The sequence below is a fragment of the Chiloscyllium plagiosum genome, chromosome 16 (assembly GCF_004010195.1).
Source record: "Chiloscyllium plagiosum isolate BGI_BamShark_2017 chromosome 16, ASM401019v2, whole genome shotgun sequence".
Taxonomy (NCBI): Eukaryota; Metazoa; Chordata; class Chondrichthyes; order Orectolobiformes; family Hemiscylliidae; genus Chiloscyllium; species Chiloscyllium plagiosum.
This window is the reverse complement of record NC_057725.1, coordinates 49,910,467-49,932,941: the sequence shown is the minus strand read 5'-3', so window position 1 is coordinate 49,932,941 and position 22,475 is coordinate 49,910,467. Positions and strand designations below refer to the sequence as shown.

General features: G+C 40.2%; 1 protein-coding gene across 9 annotated transcripts in view; it reads left to right on the top strand.

Annotated features, from left to right (window-relative positions):
• The window catches only part of pgghg (protein-glucosylgalactosylhydroxylysine glucosidase), a 39,448-nt gene extending 20,462 nt beyond the window's left edge, over nucleotides 1-18,986 (top strand). For 5 of the 9 annotated variants that reach the window (XM_043706056.1, XM_043706055.1, XM_043706053.1 and 2 more), the window contains 7 exons: nucleotides 1,622-1,694; nucleotides 4,476-4,612; nucleotides 6,027-6,160; nucleotides 7,348-7,443; nucleotides 8,787-8,884; nucleotides 11,285-11,496; nucleotides 18,362-18,980. In XM_043706056.1, coding sequence (XP_043561991.1) covers nucleotides 1,622-1,694; nucleotides 4,476-4,612; nucleotides 6,027-6,160; nucleotides 7,348-7,443; nucleotides 8,787-8,884; nucleotides 11,285-11,496; nucleotides 18,362-18,447 — 836 coding nt within the window. In that variant the 3' untranslated portion in view covers nucleotides 18,448-18,980. Of the gene's footprint in view, nucleotides 1-1,621; nucleotides 1,695-4,475; nucleotides 4,613-6,026; nucleotides 6,161-7,347; nucleotides 7,444-8,782; nucleotides 8,885-11,284; nucleotides 11,497-18,361 lie in introns of those variants that run through there. The other 4 variants (XM_043706057.1, XM_043706059.1, XM_043706058.1 and 1 more) reach the window with 4 other exon arrangements.
• Nucleotides 18,987-22,475: the final 3,489 nt, after the last annotated feature.

The following is a 22,475-nucleotide window of genomic DNA, read 5'->3' as shown; positions in this document are numbered from 1 at the left end:
AGACTCAAGGCAAACTAATTGCCAGGATGAATTGCAATATTGCCAACATTCAACAATTTTCTTCAAGCCAAAATACATAGATGATAATGCCTTTTGCTATATCTTTTTACTATTCAAATCTTTAGCCTTATCTGCTGTTGCACTCTTAAGTTTCTTTGCTTGGTCCCTTCCTGCCATGCTCAGACTATCAATACCCTTATTGCTAACCTACTTTCATGTCTTGTCCTCTCCTTTTAATTTATCATACTGTCCCTTGTTTGATCCCTCACCCCACTATTTAATTTAAAGCCATCTCTATCACTGTAGATATATGGTTTAAAAAGACATTGGTTCCAGCATAGTTCAGGTGAAGACTCTCCCAATGGTATAGCTCCCATTTTCATGAGGCCTGGTGCCATGCTTCGTGAATGAAGACCAGTTATTCCATATCAATCTTTGAGCCATGCCCTCAAATATTGAATTTTATTTACACATCACCTATTTGCTTGTCACTCCAGTAATAATTCAGAGATGATTTACATTTGACATTCTGCTTTTTAACTTCACCTCTGGCAGCTCATAGTCCTACTTCTTTCTTTCTTTGTGCTGTCTACATCATTGTTACCTGTGTAAAACTCAACAACTAGATCTTGCCCTTTTGACTGCAAGGTCCTAACCAGGCTAGAGTAGATATCTTAAACTCTGGTACTGAGCAGGCAACATTATATTCTACACTGACTACACTATATTCTTCTGAAAACTGTGTTATACTGTCCCCAATGCCATTACATTCCTATTTTATTCTTCTCTGATGGAGGCTTCCTACTCTATGGTGCCATGGTCTGTTTGCACATCCACTTTGCAGCCTCTGTTTTCATATGTACAAACCACAAGAACTTCATACCTGTTATATAATTTGCAAAAGCTGAGACTTTTCTACTTCTGCCTCTGTACATGCCTCATTCACTGTAACACCTCCCTGTCCCTGACACTTTCATCCTAAAATGAAGTGCCTTAACACCGGAAATAAAACCCATTTCCATATTTCAGGCATCCATAACCAAGTACTTCATTTGAGATAGAATGCAGAAAGTATTTTATTTATTCTTCCTATTAAGGTTTTAATGGATAATACATGGGATATGAGATTAAATATGACTGTTAATTCAAAGAATCAGCGTGACATAATGGGCAAAATAACCCCCTTCTGTGCTGTATTTCTATAATTCTATAAACCTCAGTCTCTGAAGAACATTCCTGCTGCAATCTTTGACCTTCATCTCTAATGGCAGCTATTTTCATGGCCTCTGAATGCTATCAATTAGTTGTCATGTTGAATTTATTCAGTACCTCTGTATTAGTCCTTGTCCAAATTGGGCTGCAGTCAGGAAGAATTGCTTTTCTGAAGTAGTGGGAACTCTTTGGAATAAAATATCAAGCAAGGTAATAAAGGCAAATGTGATAGAAAATAAAATCAGATATTATAAAGGGCAAATTTAATGCATGAATGGAATGAGTTGAAAGAATCAAGTGGCCTTTTCTCATTTGTTGCATGATTGGTAACTAACATTGTGTGAAAAGTATCCAGGAACCCATCTGTTGGTGACTCGCTGATTATTTCACTGCATGTAATTTCTTCAAGGAGTAATGCCACCTGATGAATATCAATCTGATGTTACCAATTCTGCCTACACTGCTGTGGTGGCCAAGTACAGGTGAGGATGGGACAGGGGAGGTGAAGTTTCATTTTCTCATTTTTCTACAGTTACTAGCCTTGAGTAATAAGAAACAGCTGAAATTGTGGCACTAACTCTTATGAAAATACAAGACCAATAATAAACTGAAATTGAAAAAGTAGTTGGAAATACTCAGCAGGTTTGGCAGCTTCTGTGGAGGGAAAAATAAAAATATCTTTTCATGTAGATGACCTTTCTGTGAAAGTTGATCTGTTGAGTATTTCCAGCATTCCTGTTTTTGTCATATTTCAAGCTTTCATTATATTTAGTTTTATAAGTGTTGAACTTGTGTTGTTACCAATCCTCAGAATGAAACACAGGAAGAAAGATAAAGATTGTTTGAAAAATGTTTATGAAATCTTTTTCTTTGTTTTCATGCACTTTTAGTCTAGACATTTGAAAATGAACATAACTACTTTGGGTGCATCACAAAGCTTTCTCCTCTCTGTCCCATCCTCAGAAAAAAGACTTTCCAAAAGCAGCAATGTGATATTTGCCAAATCTAAGCTGCTGTCTGTACGCTTTATTGTGTTACCTCCAACTGAATTGGAACTGCACAAAATTGCTCATTTGAACCTTTAACTTAACAGCGAAAAAATCCTTCAGCATAAATTGAATTTGAACCCAGATAGGAGAGGTGAAACTCTGGTGAGCAACTTTGTTATTTCAACCATTTGCAATCTTCCAAAGGTGTCACAGGGTGTGGACATCACTGCTGGAGTTCTTCAGGGTAGCATCGTGGAGCAGACCTTAGGTGTAACAGCTGCCTTACCAGTGACTTTCCCAACATCATAAAGTCACGTGGGAGTGTGTGCTGATGATATCAGAGTGCTCAGTTCAATTAACAGTTTCTCAGATACATGCTAACATCAGCTTGTGCTGATAGGTAGCATGTAACATTTTTACAAAACAAGTCATAGGCAATAGCCATTTTCTAACAAGAGAAAACCCAATTATTCTTAACACTCAATGGTTTTACCTGGTACCAAATCCCCAACCATCATTAACTATGGATTCAGTGCTGTATTCCTTAGAGAGCGGTTTATTGCCTGTCCATCACCTACTTGTCTGAAGTCATAAGTATGATGGAGAATTCTCTACTTTGTTGAATGGGTGCAATTGTAACAACACTCAAGAAGTTTGATACCATCTAGGATAAAATATTCTTTTTGACTTGCACGCTAGCCATTATTTCAAACTCATCCACTACCTCTACCATTGTGACTGAAATATATGCAATTTGACTAAGTATTGCACTAAGTTACCAAAGCATGTAATCTTAACTACTTGGAAGAACAAGAGCAGTAGACACTGAAATAAAAAAATGCTGGAAATCACAGTGGGTCAGGCAGCATCTATGGGGAGAGCAAGCTAGTGTTTCGAGTTGAGATGACGCTTCAGCAGAGTTAAAGAGCAGCAGGCATGTGGGACCACCAACACTGCCCTCCAAGCCTCACATAAACCTCAACATTGGTGCTTTGTCTTGAATTTTAAATCAGAACTGCTACTTGCAGATTAACATATTGATCTGGAGTATCACAGTCTATCAGTGTCTCCATGCATTGTCCCGAAGGCTGCTTGCTCCTTATTATGGAGTAAATCTCATCAATTCTTTATGTGGTGTGATACTTTTATTTACATCTATACATAGTAGTTGTCAAATACAGCTCCTTTGTAGTGTCTTGGACCTCACTGATTCTAGACTGGTGTCTTCTGTCTCACTGATATCCGTCACGTCGTCACTTACACCTTAATTATGTGAATGTCATTGTGCCACACTTGCTGCTGTTACCTACTTCATCATTCCTAGTTCAGGAAAGCTCCCTGTATAACAGCAATGACTGGCTGTAGCATCTAGGGCAAGAGAGGAGAGAAGTCAGCTAGGGTTCCTATGTTAGAATACCATTCAGTGACTTTTGCATGCAGCCATCAGTAGAGTGGAGAACAAGTGAGAAGTACGTATTGCAGTAGGTTTATTGGCCAAGAACATCAGAATAGTGGTGCACTATACCATTAATGGCAACATATCTGTATGTAATTCTCAATTTATCTATTCTTATGGAATTTGAGGAGGAGATAACAACTGCTTATCTTCAAACTATCTCATTAAATCAAGAAGCTGGACCACCCTTGCAGGAATTAACCTCATCGCAGGATTTGAAGAATGCTTACTTCTGAGTGGTACAATGCTAACATGGTGCTTTTAATGTAATGAAACATTCCAAGGCACTTCACAGGAGCATTACAAAACCAGTTGCTTACCACAAAACCACATAAGCATATAATAGGTTATTTGACCCAAAACTTGATCAAAGAGATTTTAAGAAGAGTCTTCAATGTGGAAAGTAACATTGAGAGTCAGAGAGCTATATAGCAACACTTCCAGAGCTTGGGCCTAGGCAACTGAAGACATGGCTACCAGTGAAACAGTTATGATTATGAAAGTGCAAAAGACCAGAATCAGAGACATGCAAATAACATGGGCAGTTTTGGGATTGGGGGGAATTACAGATGTTTTGGGGGAAGGGCAGGTCATGGAGATATTTGATGTAAAGACTTGAATTTTAAAATTAAGGTTTAGCCTTACCTGGAGTCATTGTAGATGAGTGAGCATGTGCGTGACTGGACAACGGGTCTGTGTGAGTTAAGGTGTAATTGATGTTATAGATAAGTCTTTCATTTGCCACATTGTGTTAGACATCAAATTTACAACTAATCTTCAAGTAATTCAGTAGATTTAAATTATTTATTTTTTTCCAGCCTCCAGTTTGCAACAGAATTGGGATCACGTTTAAAAGTTACTGTTCCATCAAAATGGATGAAAATAGCTGAGAAAATCAAAGTGCCATTTGACCCTTTGAAGCAGTATCATCCTGAGTTTGATGGATATAAGTCAGGTGCAGAAGAATTAACTTCAGACTTCCTTACTATATCCTTCTTCAACAACCTTCCCCTCTCTTCCTGCCACATGATTTGTTTTATCAGAACCCACTATGGTTTCTCACTTTCTTTTGACTGAAGGTTTGACGTAACCCAAGCTGAAGAAGGAAGGGCAGAATCCTCTCCCACAACTTTTCAGGTATTGGGAGCACGTAGGGGTCCTGATCCTTCACACGTGCTTCTCCGCAAAAATGTTTCTGGCCATTTCAGTTTCACAGTTCTGTGATCGCAGCATTTATGGCTGCCTCCAATGCCTTCTGCATTCTGATGTGTTGCTAGGTTCTCCTTATTGCCCAGAAACAATATGCCTTCTTTCATATTGCATTAAAAGACAGAATTTAATGGCTAATTATCCTTTGACTGGCTCTCCACCATGAACTGGTGTGCAGCTATTGCCATTGGGAGCCCCTTTATGCGAAAATATGGAGGTGAAAGACATTGGTGAGCAATTCTGATATTCCACTGTCCAAGTTTCCCCTCCTTTCAAAAAAAGGCTACTTCCCTGGCACTTGGATTGTTCCTACATCCAGGCTGTGATATTGATAGGATAAGATGGAAATCTTGTGGAAATCTAGAACTAGGAGCCACAGTTTAAAAATATTTAAGATGGCATTCAGGAGTAACTTCTTCTCAGAGGGTTGTTGACCTTGGAATTCACTACCCCAGAAAGCAATGGAGGCTGTATCTTTGGATATATTCACCATTAAATTAGACAGAGTTTTGATCTTAAGGGAGTCAAAGATTATGCAAGACAGGGAGGTGGAGTTAGTCATGAGCCAATCAGCCATGACCCTATTGAAGTGGCTCAACAGGATCGAGGGACCAAGTAGCCTACGCCCTACTCCTATTTTGTTTATTTCTTAAGTTTCTTGTATCCTTGTGTTTATCTTCTGAGGCAGCGTAGTTAATTTCAGTGCTTCATAAGACCATAGACATACAATGAAATGTAGGCTCTTTGGCCCATCAAGTCCACTCTGGCATTCAATGAAATCATGACTGATATAATAATCCTAAAATCCACTTCCTTGCCTTATCATCATAAATCTTGTTTCCCTTAATGATTAGACGTCTGTCTATCTCAGCCTTTAAATTGGAAGAAAATAGTCAGGGATTCCAGTCTTGATCACAAACCAATAATCCTTACTGGGAAGGCTATTTGTATCGATATTATTGAGTGAAACTGTGATGTTAAGCCCATTTGAACAATGTTCACTTGGGCAAGACATTACTGGTGTTTGTGTCCAAGGAAAGGAAGATAAAAAGTTGATTAGAGTTTTAAAATACTTTATCTTGGAGTTTCTCACACTGTATGTGCTGCTGAAGATTTGGTTACAGCATCTTATGTGCTTAAATTATATTTCTGTGTTCCAGGAGTCGTCGTGAAACAAGCTGATGTTGTGCTACTCGGTTACCCACTCATGTATCCCATGAGTACTCCGGTGCGGAAAAATGACTTGGTGATGTATGAAGGTGTGACAGCTCAGGATGGACCTGCCATGACCTGGGTTAGTAGAAGGTGATAATTCAACAGGCACAGAATGATGCTGCTTTAATCACAGTATAGTAGTATCTAAAATGTGGATAATCAAGAGGGAATAAGAAACTGGCCAATTTAACATCTGTTTTCAGGAAATTACTGGAGTCCATAATCAAGGATGGAGTGACAGGGCATGTTGAAAACCTTTGGTTATCAGAGAAGCTTATCTTCTGCCTGGGGCAGCCGACAGCCTGGAGAACTCAACTTTTGAGTTCTCCAGTTTCAAAAACATTTCTTCCCATCTCCTGACTCCCTGTCCAGCCCCTCATCACTGCTCCCCCCCTCCCCCACTCCATTCCTCTGACTGACCCTTCCTTCCAGCTACCAAACGGATTCATTCCTCCCATCAACCAACCAGGTCGTACCCACGGCCTGTGTTTTTACCTATCCCTACCTCACCGCTTCACTCCTCTCTCCACCCAAAACCCCCCCCTAGCCCACCCTCACCTTTATCTGCTCCCCTACTCCCATTCCATTCCTGGAGAAAGGTTGTACCCGAAAGGTTGACTTCTCCACCTCCTGATGCTGCCTTGCTTGCTGTGTTCTTCCAGCCTCCTGCTTGTCAACTTTAGCTACTAGTATAGCTAAAGTAGAACAATGGTTGCATGAGTGAGTAGAAAGGTTGAGGTCTAGTTGGTTGGGGATGGAAGGGATTGAGCCGAGGTGGAGGGCGGGGGGGGGGGGGGGGGGGAGGTCAAGTCAATGCCTAGGGTCAGGAATGGGGCGTTGAGTTGGGTCCAGATCACTGTGGAGGGAAGTTCAGTTTGAAGGTTAGCCAGAAGTTAGTGTATTTTTAACTTTTACTGCCTATCTGTTCAGGTAAGCTCCGCAGACAACCCCATCCACAATGATGGGGGAACCCAGCATATGTATAAAATATAAGGCTGAATAATTTGCAGCAACCTTCAGTCAGAAGTGCTGAGTAGATGGTCCATCTTGGTCTCCTCAGAAGGTCTCCAGCATCACAAATGCAGGACTTCAGCCAATTTGATTCACTCCAAGTGATACTAAGAAACCGGCTGAAAGTATTGGTTATTGCAAAGGCTTTGGATTTTGGTAACATTCTGGCAAACCAGAAATTTCCTGTTCCATTGGCTATTAATTTAATCAAAATAGTCAATATCTGTGTTTTTTAAAAACACATTTCTTTTTCAGAGTATGTTTGCAATCGGTTGGCTGGAGCTGAAGAATGTTAGTCAGGCTCAGCATCAATTTAGCAAATGTTACAGCCACATTCAGGAACCATTCAAGGTAATGCCATCAAAACATTTTGAGGCTCTGTACAATTGCATGTATACCAAACTATAAAACTATAAAAGGCTAACCAAGGCCTTCACAAAAGATTTTTAACAACAAACGTACACAAGCTTATTTCAGAACAAAGGTAGAATTGAAATTTACTCAAGAGGATATAAGTGCAGAAGGAAAGAATATTAAATTTTGTTGGGGGTTCTACCAGGAAATTTAGATTTTCTGCAACTTTAATCTTGATATATATTCAGAACTGTAATTTTCATCCCTGAATTTAGTAAGGATATATGTTTTTGCTTGTTACCATGCCCTGAAATTTCTGTAAGGAATTCCTTATTTGATCACCTTACTGAAATGTGACATCAGTCTCTGATGCCAATCCCTTTCACATCCTCCTGATGCCTGTGTCACTGAGGTTACCTGTAGCAGGCTCCTGCTTACTCTGCTGAGGTAAATTAACATGACTTCTATTCATCTATACTTTTCATGAGAAATGAACATTTCAAAGCATTTCATAGGTATAGGTTTAGAATTAGATTTTATTGTCACATGTACTCAAGAGAACAGTGAAAGTGTACAAAGTCACCATTCTCAGCGTCATCTTGAGTATAATGGTGCCTACGTACAAAATCGTAAGTATAACATAGAAAAATAAGGAAATAACATTAAAAATTCAACATGACAGACTTTTCTTAAGTGCTTAGCCATGTCTGGCTCGCATGCCCCACAAGGTTCCATCTACTCCATGCTGGGTTATTTGCGAAATGTAGTCAGTGTTATAATGTAGAAAACTCAACAGTCAAAATGCACTAAGCAAATTCCTAGAGACAGCTATGTAGTGATGTGGTGTGGAGAGCAGGGTATTGGATGTGATTATTATCTATACATATTATTGTGGTTCTCATTGGTCATTTACATGCCTGTTTTTGTGATGTTGATTGAGAGTTAAATATTGGCCTGGACACTGGGGATGACTCTCCTGCCCTACTTCAAAATAGTGCCATGAAATCTGCGATGTTAATCAGAGCCAGCAGATGGGGCTTTCGATTCATGTCTCATCTGACCGATAGCACCTCCAATATTGCTGTATTTCCTCGGTACGTCATTTCTGTGCTCATGTTCTGGTCTAGGGCTTGAACATAGAAGTTTGTGATTCAGAGGTGAAAGCACCAATAACTGAGCCATGGCTGTTCCTCTATGGATTAGATAAAGGAATGAATTCTTTTATTTCGAAGTCGGGTCATCATTAATGCTGTATACAGAATTTGAATCAAAGGATAAGCATGGAGCTTGCTGAAAAGTTTCTGGATACTTATTTTGCCCTTACTTATCCCCTAAGTCAGGTTTGGAGTGAAAATCCAGATGGATCAGGAGCTGTGAATTTCCTGACCGGAATGGGTGGCTTCATGCAAACAGTGTTATTTGGCTACACTGGCTTCAGGTCAGTGTAAATATAGCTAATTTTTATTTGAGTCATTCAGATATACAATAATCTATTATACACAAATTTTATTTTTCCATAAAGATGTATATCAGAATAGGGTATTTGTATATTTTTCTTCTACGTGCTCTCTCTTTAATTAATGCTCTTTCTTCAGTTCTAAGTGCTTTGGTGATAAACCACTAATATTACTATCTCTAACAAGTAATCATATTTTGTGTGTGTATCTGTTGGGCGACAGTCAAGGAATGTAGTTAGCTTAGGTGATCCTGTCCATAACTTAATTATATACACAAAGACAGAATTTCCAAACAGGGTCACTGGATATGTGCCAAGGTCAGGAACTCTGGCTATTTTATCTCTCCTTAGCCCTAACTCCATCTCTTCTCTCTGAATTGAGAGGGTTAAATTTAGCACCAACTAGGAATTCAATCTGAGAACTTTCCAATTTATATGACCCATCTTCTCTGTTTATCCTACTGCACTTTTGGAAAGCAATTTTTAAAAAGTCTAGTTTTGCAGCAAGTGACTCAAGTACATACAATATTCCAGAATTGCAACTAAATCAATACTTCTCTCCTCACATCTGCGCCTCCTTGTGCCAAGATGCTGATGTTGAGAAAAACACTTTTGTTCTGTGGAATCGGTGTTAGTGTGTTAGACCTCTGATGGGATGTGACTATTTTTTTTCTCCAAGAAGTTCTAAAGCTTAACAAAGTTCTGTAGCACTGAGAGCAATGTTTTATTCCCTGAGCTTTTTGGGAGGTTTCTTCAAGATTTGCTAATCATTTAAGATTTTGTTTTTGCAAGCTATAGACATTTAGCATGATTTTTCTGAGAAGTGGGGTTGTCATCACTAACTGTATCAACATATGGAAAATACTTCTCCTGCAGAAGTCAGATTGCTACTTTTTGGTGTAGTTCTGTGCAGGTGCATAGGCCAGGCTTTGCCTCTTTTAGAGTCATAGAGATGTACAGCATGGAAAAATACCCTTTGGTACAACTTGCTGAACAGATATCGCAACACAATCTAGTCCTACCTGCCAGCACCCGGCCCATATCCCTTCAAACCCTTCTATTCATTTACTCATCGAGATGCCTTTTATATGTTACAATTGTACTAGCCTCCACCACTCCCTCTGGCAGCTCATTCCATACACGTACCACCCTCTGTGTGAAGAAATTGCCCCTTAGATCTCTTTTATATTTTTCCCCTCTCACCCTAAACCTATGCCCTCTAGTTCTGGACTCCCCCACCCCAGGGAAAAGACTTTGTCTATTTATCCTATCCATGCCCCTCATGATTTTATAAACCACTGTAAGGTCACCCCTCAGCCTCCGACGCTCCAGGGAAAACAGTCGCAGCCTATTCAACCTCTCCCAATATCTCAAATCTTCCAACCCTGGCAACATCCTTGTAAATCTTTTCTGAACCCTTTCAAGTTTCACAACATCTTTCCGATAGGAAGGAGACCAGGATTGCACGCAATATTCTAAAAGTGGCCTAACCAATGTCCTGTACTGCCGCAACATGACCTCCCAACTCCTGTACTCCACAGTCTGACCAATAAAGGAAAGCATACCAAATGCCTTCTTCACTATCCCATCTACCTGCGACTCCACTTTCAAAGAGCTATGAATCTGCACTCCAAGGTCTTTTTGTTCAGCAGCACTCCCTAGGACACTGCCACGAATTATATAAGTCCTGCTAAGATTTGTTTTCCCAAAACGCAGCACCTCACATTTATCTAAATTAAACTCCATCTGCCACTTCTCAGCCCATTGGCCCATCAGATCAAGATCCCATTGTAATCTGAAGTAACCTTCTTCGCTGTCCACTATACTTCCAATTTTGGGGTCATCTGCAAACTAACTAACTATACCTCCAATGTTCATATCGAAATAATTAACATAAATGATGAAAAGTAGTGGACCCAGCACTGATCCTTGTGGCACTCCACTGGTCATAGGCCTCCTTGCTGAAAGACGTTCCTAATATTCAGAATTGGAATTAAGATAAAGAGCTAAACACAGAAGTACTGTGGATGTATGCAAGTACGTGAGAATTTTGACCATTCCATCTTACTATACTGTCTGCTTCAGTGTCTTTCCATGTGACTCACTGATTCATTATCTTGAATGTTTTTTAAAAAAAGACAATCTGACTGCCAATCTTACTCCTAACTTCCTGATTTTTGAACGTATGGTGAAATCTTGACCTTGGAATCCTTTTTCCTAACTGAACAATTTCCACGCATCAACAATTCTTTGTAATATAGATTACTCAGGAAAGTGCCTTTATTATAGCTATTACTGCTTCCAGTTACAATCACAATGCAGACCAAACTTTTTGTCTGAAAATTGCTCTTCTGATCTGTATTTTGTCCTTTTCCTTTGCAGGATAATGAAAAACTATCTATACTTTGATCCCACTATCTCAGACAGTCTGGGTGAACTATGGATTACTGGAATTAATTACCTTGGAAATAAACTGCACTTTCAGTTTTCGACAAAGCAAGTCACCATTGTTTTGATAAGGCCTTGTGGGTTTCGGCACTCTGCCTTGGAAGTTGTTTTAAGTGATTCAGGAAAGAAATTTGCTTTAAATGAAGGTAACATTGGGAAGTCCATACTATAATTCAATTGTCAGAGTATCCCATGCATGCCACATGTAGGTGATGCAAAGAGCAGAAAGAAAGCTGACATCATTCTCAAACGATGGAAAGCAGGTGTTTAAATCCCCTGGATGACAAAGAAAATGTTAGTTTGAAGCCTGTTCAGTGTAGCCTGTACCCAACACGCCTGCTCCCAATGAAGGCCCAGCCCCTGACAGTGGTGCAGGTCTTGTTCCCAACCCTGCTGCTGGTACAGGCCTTCCTCCAAACTGCCTCTCCCCACACCCTGCCCCACCCCCCCCCAAAAAACCAAAACATCCTTTGTCTACACTTCAAGAGTCACTAGCTGCCAGGCAATCCGTCGGTGTGACGTGTGCTGATGATGGTGAGTTTTGGGTTGCACTTTTAGATGAGGATGTGGTGATTATTTTTCTCTTCAAGGGTAGTGAATCTGTGGATATTTATACTGCAAAGGGCTACAGAGGCTGGGAGGATTATTAAGTCTGTTTATGGCTTAGATAGGATGATATTTAATCAGGTAATCTGGAATTATAGAGTGAAAATAGAATAAAAAGTAGAGTTAAGGATTACCAGATAAACCATGATTTTATTGATTGGCAGAGCAAACTTGATGGGCCAAATGGCCTACTTCTGCTCCTGCATTTTATGGTCTTATGATCAGTGTCACAGAATGTATTAACATCATTGGTGCATGCACAGACACTTTCTGCAACCTGTCCTGTCACGACCAGGTGACATCAATGGCTGTGCCTTTGCATATATGACGGCCACCTTATGTTCTGGATAATCTCACTGAATTGGGACAATTCTGGATTTTGACTGGCCTGTTGAACTCTGTGATCAGTATTTGAGGAGATGTTGACCAAAGGAGAACACAAATATAGCAGCAGCTAACATTTCGTGTTTAGGGATTAGATCTTTGTTTCATCATTGCACTGAGAAATGATTCTGGTGACCACATACTTTTAGTTTTTCTTATTCAGAGCACCTTCCATATCCTCAGGATAATCCAAAATGCTGCACAGCTATTAACCACTGAGGCTTTGTCGGCAAATGTGTTTGCGAATTTGCACATAGTAAACTCCCATTAATCGGTTTTGATAATGTTGGTTTAGGAATGAATATTGGCCGTTGGTTTAGGAATGAATATTGGCCATGGTGCTAAGAGAATTACATATATTCTTTGTGTAGAGCTAAGAGAGCTTTTATGTCCACCTGATTTTTGTAGATCTCAACTTTATGCTAGCACTTGCCTTCTTCTTCCACCCAAAGCAGTGCACTCTAACATTAATTGAGAGGGAGCAAAGATAGAAGTGCCAGAATGAACTGTGTTTGGGAGAGTAAGTGTTGAATTGAGAAGGGTTGTTCCCAGCTTGAACAGTGAAGGGGGAAAGGAAAATGCTGTCTTAAATTGAGCCATAAGAATGCCAGTATCTACCTCGTGTTTTGGAAAAAATACATTTATGAAAGGTTCCAGAGTTAGTTGGGTTCCTGTGTAATCTGGACCTTGAGGCTGGAGGTTGCCTCTGTTATGGGCAATGGGAGTTGGTTGTGAAAGACTGACTATTGAAATAACTCTAGGGCAAATGATGGCTTGATTTATGTTTTGAAATTCCAAATGTTTATATTAAAGATGTCATTAAGCATAAAGTACAATATTACTGAAAATGAAAAAGAATTATTTTCACTAAGTGGTTATCTCCTTAAAACTTTGCCATCTAATGTGACTGTTTGTAGTGCATGATAACTTTATATCAATCTGTGGTTATTATTTTCCAACTTTTGTTTTGCTGCATATTAAAGGTTTGGAACAAGGATTTAAATATTACATTCTAAAACAAAATATGTTCACATTTTTTAAAATATCACATACACATAATGGTTAAAATGCTCATGAACTAAACTTTCCCCAAAGATTGAAAACAATAACCAGTTGCTAGTGACACTCAACAATTGATATATTGGGAGAATAAGGGGAGGAATTTAGTGAAGATTGTTGGAGCAGGCAAAACTGGTGGAAAGTCCGAGAGAATTGTATGGGAGGATTCCCAACTGAACCTCAGCAGCAGTCAATATGTGTATCATCAAGTGTATGGTGGAAAGGATGCAAAGTGACAAAGCTGGTGTCTAATGGCAGGAAATAAATTAAGCTTCTTGTCAACTCCTTAAACCAAATTTGCTCGAACCTCAGTAAAATCTTTATGGTGATTGACTGGATTTGTAAGAGTCTTCCATGCCTTCAGAAACTGACTAGATAAAGCTGGCATCTTATGACTGGCTTCTTTGTCTCAGTATGAGAATGAACCTGATTTTCAGTAGAGGTCCAGGGAAGAGCTTTGATCCATGCAAATTTTGGAGTAGAGAGGGGATGCCTTACACATATTTGTCCACAGGTACATACTATTCACTCAGACTCACCTTCATGAGGTGGAGTAGGTCATTTACTTTCTTCCTGCACTGGACCCAGTCTTGCTGCTTCACATCATAACTGCTCATTTCCATTCAACTCCTGGCCAAGCTTTGTGGTTAGCTGGGAATGTTTTATGTTGGTTGATTTATTGTTATCATTACTGAGGTACAGTGAAACGTATTGTTTTGCATGCTATATAGGTAGATTGTACCATATCAAGTGTATCAGCGTAACAGAAGAGTACAGAATACAGTGTTATAGCCACAGAGAAAGTGCAGAATGAGAGATCAGATGGAGGGCTAGTTTCCTTGATGAACTGGGCTGTGTTCACAACTCTCTTTCGTTTCTTGTGGTCTTGGGAAGAGTGGTTGCCATACCACGCTGTGATGCATCTAGCTGGGATGCTTTCTGTGGTGCATCTATAAAAATTGGTAAGAATTCTTGTGGACATGCCACATTTCTTTTTGCCTTTTGAGGATTTGGAGACATTATTGTACTTTCTTGACTGTCACATCGATGTGGGTGGACCAGGACAGATTGTTGGTGACCATCGCTCCTAAGAACTTGACATTCTTGACCATTTCCACCTCAGCACAATTGATGCAGACAAGGATGTGCCCTCCACTCCAGTTCCTGAAGTCAATAACCAGCTCCTTCATTTTCTATATTCTGTCTCATCATTGTTTAAGATCTGACCTACAATGATGGTATCATCAACAAACTTGTAAATGGAGTTGAGGTGAAATTTGGCTACACAGTTGTAAGCATATAATGGGAGTACAATTGAGGGCTGAGTACACAGCCTTGCTGGGCACTGGTGTTGAGGATTTTGGTGGTGGAGGTTTTGTCACCTATTCTTACTGATTTGCGGTCTATGGATCAGGAGGTCGAGGATCCAGTTACAGAGATGGGAGCCCAGACCTAGGTCTTGGAGTTTAGAGATGAGTTTGTTTGGAATTGTGGTGTTGAAGGCAATGCTGTAGTCAATAAGTAGGAGCCTGACGTAGATATCCAGATGTTCCAGGGATGAGTGTTAGGGCCAGCATCGGTTGTGCCAGTAGGCAAATTGCAATTTGGGAGGTTAGAGTTGATGTGGGCCATGACTAACCTTTCGAATCGTCTAATAATTGTGGAAGTCAGAGTCCCCAGGCTATAGTCATTGAGGCATGTGCAAAGCTTTTCTTCGGCACCAAGATTATGGTGGTCTTGAAGCAGGTGGAGACTTCAGATCAGATACTACAAATACTTTTGCCAGCTGGTCCCCACAGGATCAGGGTACATGGCTGAGGACTCCATCCAGGCCAGTTACTTTCCATGGATTCGGTCTCAAGAAGCAGAAAATGAGGACTGCAGATGCTGGCGATCAGAGTCAAGAAGTGTGGCACTGGAAAGGCACGCTGGTCAGGCAGCAACCAAGGAGTAGGGGAGTCGACTGTTCATGAAGGGCTTGTGCTCGAAACATGGTCTGTCTTGCTCCTTGGATGCTGCCTGACTGACTGGGCCTTTCCAGCACCACACTTTTTGACTCCATCTCAAGAAGGCCAATCTAACATTTGCATTGGTGACCATGAGCATCTGAGGCTGTTGGGATAAATGACATCACTTCACTGACCTTCTGTTCAAAGTGACTACAGAATGCTTTGAGCTCAGTGGGTAGGAATGTACTGTTAACTTGCAATTCTGTTTGAATTTGCTTGGTAGCCTGTTATGTCGTGTAAACCTTGCCACAAACAGTGGATGTCTCTGTGGTTGGTCTGGGTCTCAAGCTTAGTTTGGTATTCTCTCTCGGCATGTTTAGCCTTATAAAGGTCGTACCCAGATTACCCGTATTGGTTAGGTTAAAACATTCCCAGCTAACCACAAGGCTTGGCCAGGAATTGAATGGAAGTGAGCAGTTGTGATGTGAAGCAGCAAGACTGGTCAGTTTAGGAAGAAAGTGAATGACCTACACCACCTCATGAGGGTGGGTCTGAGTGAATACTGTGTAACCTGTGGACAATTCCTGGACTCCTCTAAGGAGTGAATCTCCCAGTTCATCCATGGTTTCTGTTTGGGGAACATTCAGATTAACTTCTTTTACATGCAGTCTTCTATACAATTACTGATGAAGTCTGAAATGGTAGGAACATACACTTTTCAGTTAACAGCTGAGTTGTTAAATATGGACCAGCCCACTGACTCTACGTAGTCCTATAGGAGCCCTTCTGTTGCCTCAGATCAACACTGCACTACTTTCTGTACTGGTCCTCGCACTTCAATTTCGGCTTGTAAGCTGGGAGGAGAAGCAGAGCGTTGTGATTTGATATTCCAAAACGCGGATGGGAGATGGAGTGGTCAGCATCTTTGGTTGTATAGCAATGGTCAAGGATGTTTGAATCTCTGCTGGAATAGGAGAAGTGTTGATGGTATTTTGATAGCCCGTTCTTGAGGTTGGCCTGGTTGAAATCACTGGCAAAGATGAACAAAGCCTCAAGATATTCTGTATCAAGACTGATTTGATTCTATACTACATCAAGTGTACTCTTCACTTCTGCACTTGCTGGGATGTAGACCATTGTCAGGATAGCGGAGGTAAACTTGCACGGCAAGTAGTAAGGATAGCACTAAGTCTAAGGAAATTCTAGGTCTTGGGAGTGTAACTCACCAGCATCGCCACATCTGAGTATCAGGAGGTGTTAATTAGGAGACAGACCCCATCGTCCCTCGCCTTGCCTGAGGATGCCAAATGGTCCATTCAGTGAAATGAGAAATCTCCAGTTGTAAAGCACAGTCAAGTGTAGTGGGAGTGAGCCATATCTCTGTAAAACAGAGCACACAGCACACTTCATTCCCTTTGGAAAGTGACCATCAACTGTGACCAATACATCTCATTGTTCACAGATCGCCTGGAGCTGAACCGTGGGATTAGATTTTTTTCTGTATGTCATTCTTTCATGGTGCACAGTTTCTGACTGCAAGTTTTAATCTCACTGAGATTGCTGAGAGATATTTTCAACTCTGAGGTATCTGTTCATTAGCATCTATTTGCAATTATATTTTTAGAGTCTTTTGACTTGATATACTCTTCTGACTCAGCTGCTTTCAGAAGTCTTGGGAGTGTGCAAACAAGGCTTGTCTATAATATTAGAAATAGTGTCAGATCATGGATTAAAATCACCCAATGGTGGTATTCTTGCACTGAATCCCATCAGTGTTACATAGTTACATGGATGGGCTCCATGCCCCCACTTCTATTAATTGGCCAGCTGTCATGTAATCACAGATTCTGGATCAGTGGTGCTGGAAGAGCACAGCAGTTCAGGTAGCATCCAACGAGCAGATAGCTGGCTGTAATGGAACTGTTGTGGATTCCGATCAAGTTTCAGTCTTCCTGGTGGGATCCACAGTGCAACAACTAATGTCTGATCCATGGCCATGAGTACTTTTCTAGGGTTTGTTTAAGTTGTTTGAGATAATCAGTGACCCAAATGTTTATGTGGTTTATATATCGAAAACTGAAAGTGCACATTTTCATTGCCATCTTCTCAAAAACACCGAAGGATGAGAAATAAATCCTGGCTCAGAGGGAAGCCTCCAAGCCATGATGAAGATTAAAAACATCACTGAGCCTAGAAGGTTAGGCATGTTAAATAGTGGTTTAACATTAATTTGCTGAAATTAAGCAAAATGACTAGCTGATGTGGAAAGCACAGTAGATTTCTAACCAACCTGTTCAGACATGTGTTTTGACACACCTCTGGAGTAAGTGGGACTTGAGCCCAGGGTTCCTGGCCCAGAGGTAGGGATACTATCACTGTGGAGCTGAAAAATGTGTTGCTGGAAAAGCGCAGCAGGTCAGGCAGCATCCAAGGAGCAGGAGAATCGACGTTTCGGGCATAAGCCCTTAAGGAAGGGTTTCTTCGTGAAGAAGGGCTTATGCCCAAAACGTCGATTCTCCTGCTCCTTGGATGCTGCCTGACCTGCTGCGCTTTTCCAGCAACACATTTTTCAGCTCTGATCTCCAGCATCTGCAATCCTCACTTTCTCCATATTACTACTGTGCTAAATTCCTCAAGGGGAAGCACAATAAGTTCATTATTCTTTCTTGTATTGCAAACACAAGCAGTACTGATTAAACTGAGTGACATATATCATTGCTTGTTGCTCTGTATGCTCACTTGCTGAGAAATAAAGGAACTTTGCATGTATCTATCAAGTGTTTTCTTGCTTTGCCAACAAAATAATTCTACAGGTGCAGATGGAGGCATGTGGATATGAATATCCAGTTCAGATCACAAGAGGTTGCAGTCCTGAGTTGAGTCATTGTACAGTTGGACATTGAACTTTATGATCACATTGCTGGATATAAAACACATGACTAACAATATACTTTAGAGAAAGTCTGAGGTAAAACCCTAAACTTGTAACACCCCTTTTCATTTATTCTTACAGGTCAAGCAGTGACTTTTCTTCTGGAACCAGGACTGATTCAAAGAAAATGTCCTGCTGCTGCTTCTGTATTATCTAACAAATTATAGTCTATAGGAATGGAACCAATTTTTCCTGTCTATAACATATAGGTCTGTGAATTATGTGATCTAAGTTTGTTTTTGTATTGCTGGAATTGTACACCTTTCATGGATTGTTATTTTGTTTACTTCCCTCCCTTCATCTGCCAAAGAGATGGATACCTCTTCAAATATACTGGCACTTGCAACTTATCAGTGCTTTGAAGAATATCCCTCAAGAATATGTTTGGTGTTGTCCTTACATGAAAAGTGTTGTTTGGGAACTCTGGTTGACTTTCTTTCTCTCTCCCTGGGTCACTCTGGTTAATTGGGGCTGATTTGTAGTTTACACTCTTGAGATCAGACAATCTGTAATCTTCCCACTCCTAGTTTATGTGGCTACTCCATTTACTTATTGAGCTATTAGATATGTTCGAGTCATACATTTTTTTCATTCAAATTAAATTTCATATCTCAGACATATGTAAACCAAAGGAAAGTGTATCAATAAAATAGTAAGAAATGTCTCATTGAGATCCAAGTGACTTATTTATCATTGAGGAAACTTATTGGAAATATAGTACAATAGCAAGGTTGTAAAGATGTCTGAAAGGAGTACTTATTAGTTGATGTTGGGACTGCTTTGAGTATGTTTAGATTGTAACAGGAAGGAACTCCTGAGAGATGTTGCATGTTTGAGCTCTTGGGGAAGAACAATCTGCATTCAAGTTTGTACATTAAGAATATAGGTCCTTAAGCACATGATTGTTTTTTCAATGGTCAACCTTGTAGAAGCTTTTGCCTGATTGTCCGTCATTATTTGCTGTTGTTTAGTCCAGCCTTAATGGACGCATTATATGTCGAATAGGGAAGTAAGTTTTGAAACCAAAGAGCCATTCATTGCTCAAAACAAAAATGCAGGAAATGCTCAGGAGGACAAACAGCATCTGTGGAGAGAGAAACTGACAGAACATTTTAAGGACAAAGATTATTATGAATCTGTATAAGATGTTAGGCCAGAGCTGGGGTACTGTGTGCAGTTCCGGCTGCCACATAAATCGGAAGCATATGATTGCTTTCAAAAGGGTTTAAAGGAAATTCACCAGGATGTTGCTTAGGCTGCTGCATTTTAACTATGAAAATGGATCAGATTTGCTCGAGTAGTTTTCCTTAGAATAGAGAAGGCTGAATGGGCACTTGATTTTGTGTACATCAGTTATGAGAGGCATTGGGTAGATAGAATGAAACATTTTTCCCGTTAGCAGAGGGATCAATAACCAAAGGATTTAAGGTAAATTGTTGGGGGCTAAGAGAAGATATAAAGATTCTTTTTCGTCAGAAAGGGTGGTAGAGGCAGGAATCACACAACAGTTAAGAAATATTTAGATGATCACTTCAAGCACAATAGCATTCAAGACGACAAGTCAAGATCCAGCAAATGGGACTAGAGTAGATAGGTCTTTGTTGACTGGTTCTGACATGATGGGCTAACGGGCCACTTTTCATTCTGTAATACTATGATTATGATTAAATGCCATGTCAGAGGTGCGAATGACTATATACCAGCATCTAACTGCAACAGTTAATGATAGAACCTAGGTAGTGTTTTGGATCAGAGAGATCAAGGGATTTAGATATATAGTTCTTTGAAATTTGCGTCACAGATAGACATGATGGCTAAGAAGGCACTTAGCATACTTGTTTGCATTGCTCAGACCTTTGACTGTCTGAGTTGGAACATCATATTGAGGTTGTATTGGACATTGATGCAGCCTCTTCTGGAGTACTGTGTGCAGTTCTGGTTGGTCACCCGGTTATTGTTAAGCTAGAGAAGGTTCAGCAAAAGATCCACCAGGATGGAGGGTTCAAGTTATAAAAATAGGCTGGACAGGCTGGAACCTTTTTCACTGGAGTGTAGGAGTTTGAGGGGTCACCTTTACAGAGGTTTATTAATCATGAGGAATATAGACAAAGTAATAACAAAGATCCTTTTTCGTAAGCTGGGAGAGTTCAAAACTAGGGGACATTTTTTTGAGGTGAGAAGAAAGATTTAAAAAGAACATGAGGGCAACTATTTTTTACACAGAGAGTGGTTAGTGTGTGGAATGAATTGCCAGAGGAAGTTGTGGATGCAAATACAGTTACAACATGTAACAGACATTTGGACAAATACGTGAATAGGAAAAGTTTGGAGGGATTTGGGCCAAATGCAGGTAGTAGGACTAGTTTAGTTTGGGAATATGGTTGGTGTAGACCAATTGGACTGGAGAGTCTGTTTCAATGTTCTTTAATGTTAAAACATTAAAGAACAAAGAAAGAAACAAGATAACGAACCAAAGTAAAACACCAAACAAGATAGTGGCAGAAGCTGTGATCTAAAGTTGTTGAACTCCGTGATCTGTCTAAAAGGCTGCAGAATGCCAAAAAAAAAGATGAACTGTTTGTTCCTCAAGCTTGTGTCGAGTTTCATTGGACAGAAAGGTCAGAATAAGAGCAAGGTGAAAAGTTACAAGGTGAGTGACAGGAAGCTCAGGGTCAGTCAGTTCTGCAAAGTGGATTTCCAGAATACATTTGGTCTCCCCAGTTTAAAGGAAACCCTTGCATAAACATGGTACAATAAACCTGCTGCTTACCTGTTTGGAGACAAAGTTCAGTTTTCACATTGAAAATATTCTCCATCAAGTATTGCAATATCACTGTGCTAAATCAAAACTAGGTTTCCTTGAGACTGTGCGGTTCATTAACTATAGCAGAAATTTATTTAATCACAGTCTGTCCTCTCATGGCCCAGAATATGCCTCACTCTATCATTAGCATCAGCTGAGATCAACCCTAAAGTTTGGGAGGACATAGTAGAAGGAGGAATATATAAAATGAGAAATCAACTTGATGAATGTATAACTCAGGATAAATTGTATGCCAGATGGTAGAAGCAGCATGCAATAAACCAGGTTAAATAAATTCACAATTAATAAATCAAATCAAATCTCTGCAGTTCTGCCACATTCAGTCATGAATGTTGGGGGCAATCATACAATTAATAGAATGCAGAGGCTCCATAAATGTCTCCATTCTCAACTATAGGGAGTCTATCTCAACACTGCCAAGAGAAAGCTGAAGCATCAGCCGGAAGTGCTACATGGGTGATCCAAGCTAAGCTGTTCCAGAACAGCTACAACACTGTTACCTACTTGGAAATATGGCAAATTGCTCAGGTACAGCCTATGCACAAATAGCAGGACAAAGCCAATGCAGCCAATTACTGCCCTGTCAGTCTACTCTCAATAATCAGCGAGATAGTGAAATGGGTCATTCATAGTTTCATCAGGCTGGATGTAGAAACAAATAATCTGCTCATTGAAATTAGTTTGGATTCCACCTCATTAGAATCTTGGAACATTGACAAAGGAGCTGAACTCCAGAAATAAGGTCAGAGTGATTGCACTGAATATCAAAGTAACATTTGACAGGTTATGGCATCAAGGAGCACGAGCAAAACTGGGAATTGGAGATGGGAAACTCTATGGCAGTTGGAGTCATATCTGCACAAAGGAAGATGAATCAGTGTTGGAGGTCAATCATCTTAGTCCAATTATTTATACAAATGATTTGTATGTGAGCATAAGAGGTATAGGTAGTAGGTTTGCTGATGACACCAACATTGGAGGTATAGTGGACAGCGAAGAAGATTACCTCAGATTACAATGGGATCTTGATCAGATGGAGTTTAATTTAGATAAATGTGCGGTGCTGCATTTTGGGAAAGCATATCTTAGTAGGACTTATACACTTATTAGTAAGGTCCTGGGGAGTGTTGCTGAACAAAGACCTTGGAATGCAGGTTCATAGCTCTTTGAAAGTGGAGTCGCATGTAGATAGGATGATGAAGAAGAAGTTTGGTATGCTTTCCTTGGTCAGAGTATTGAGTACAGGATTTGGGAGGTCATGTTGCGGCTGTATAGGACATTGGTTAGGCCACTGTTGGAATATTGCATGCAATTCTGGTCCCCTTCCTATCGGAAAGATGTTGTGAAACTTGAAAAGATTCAGAAAAGATT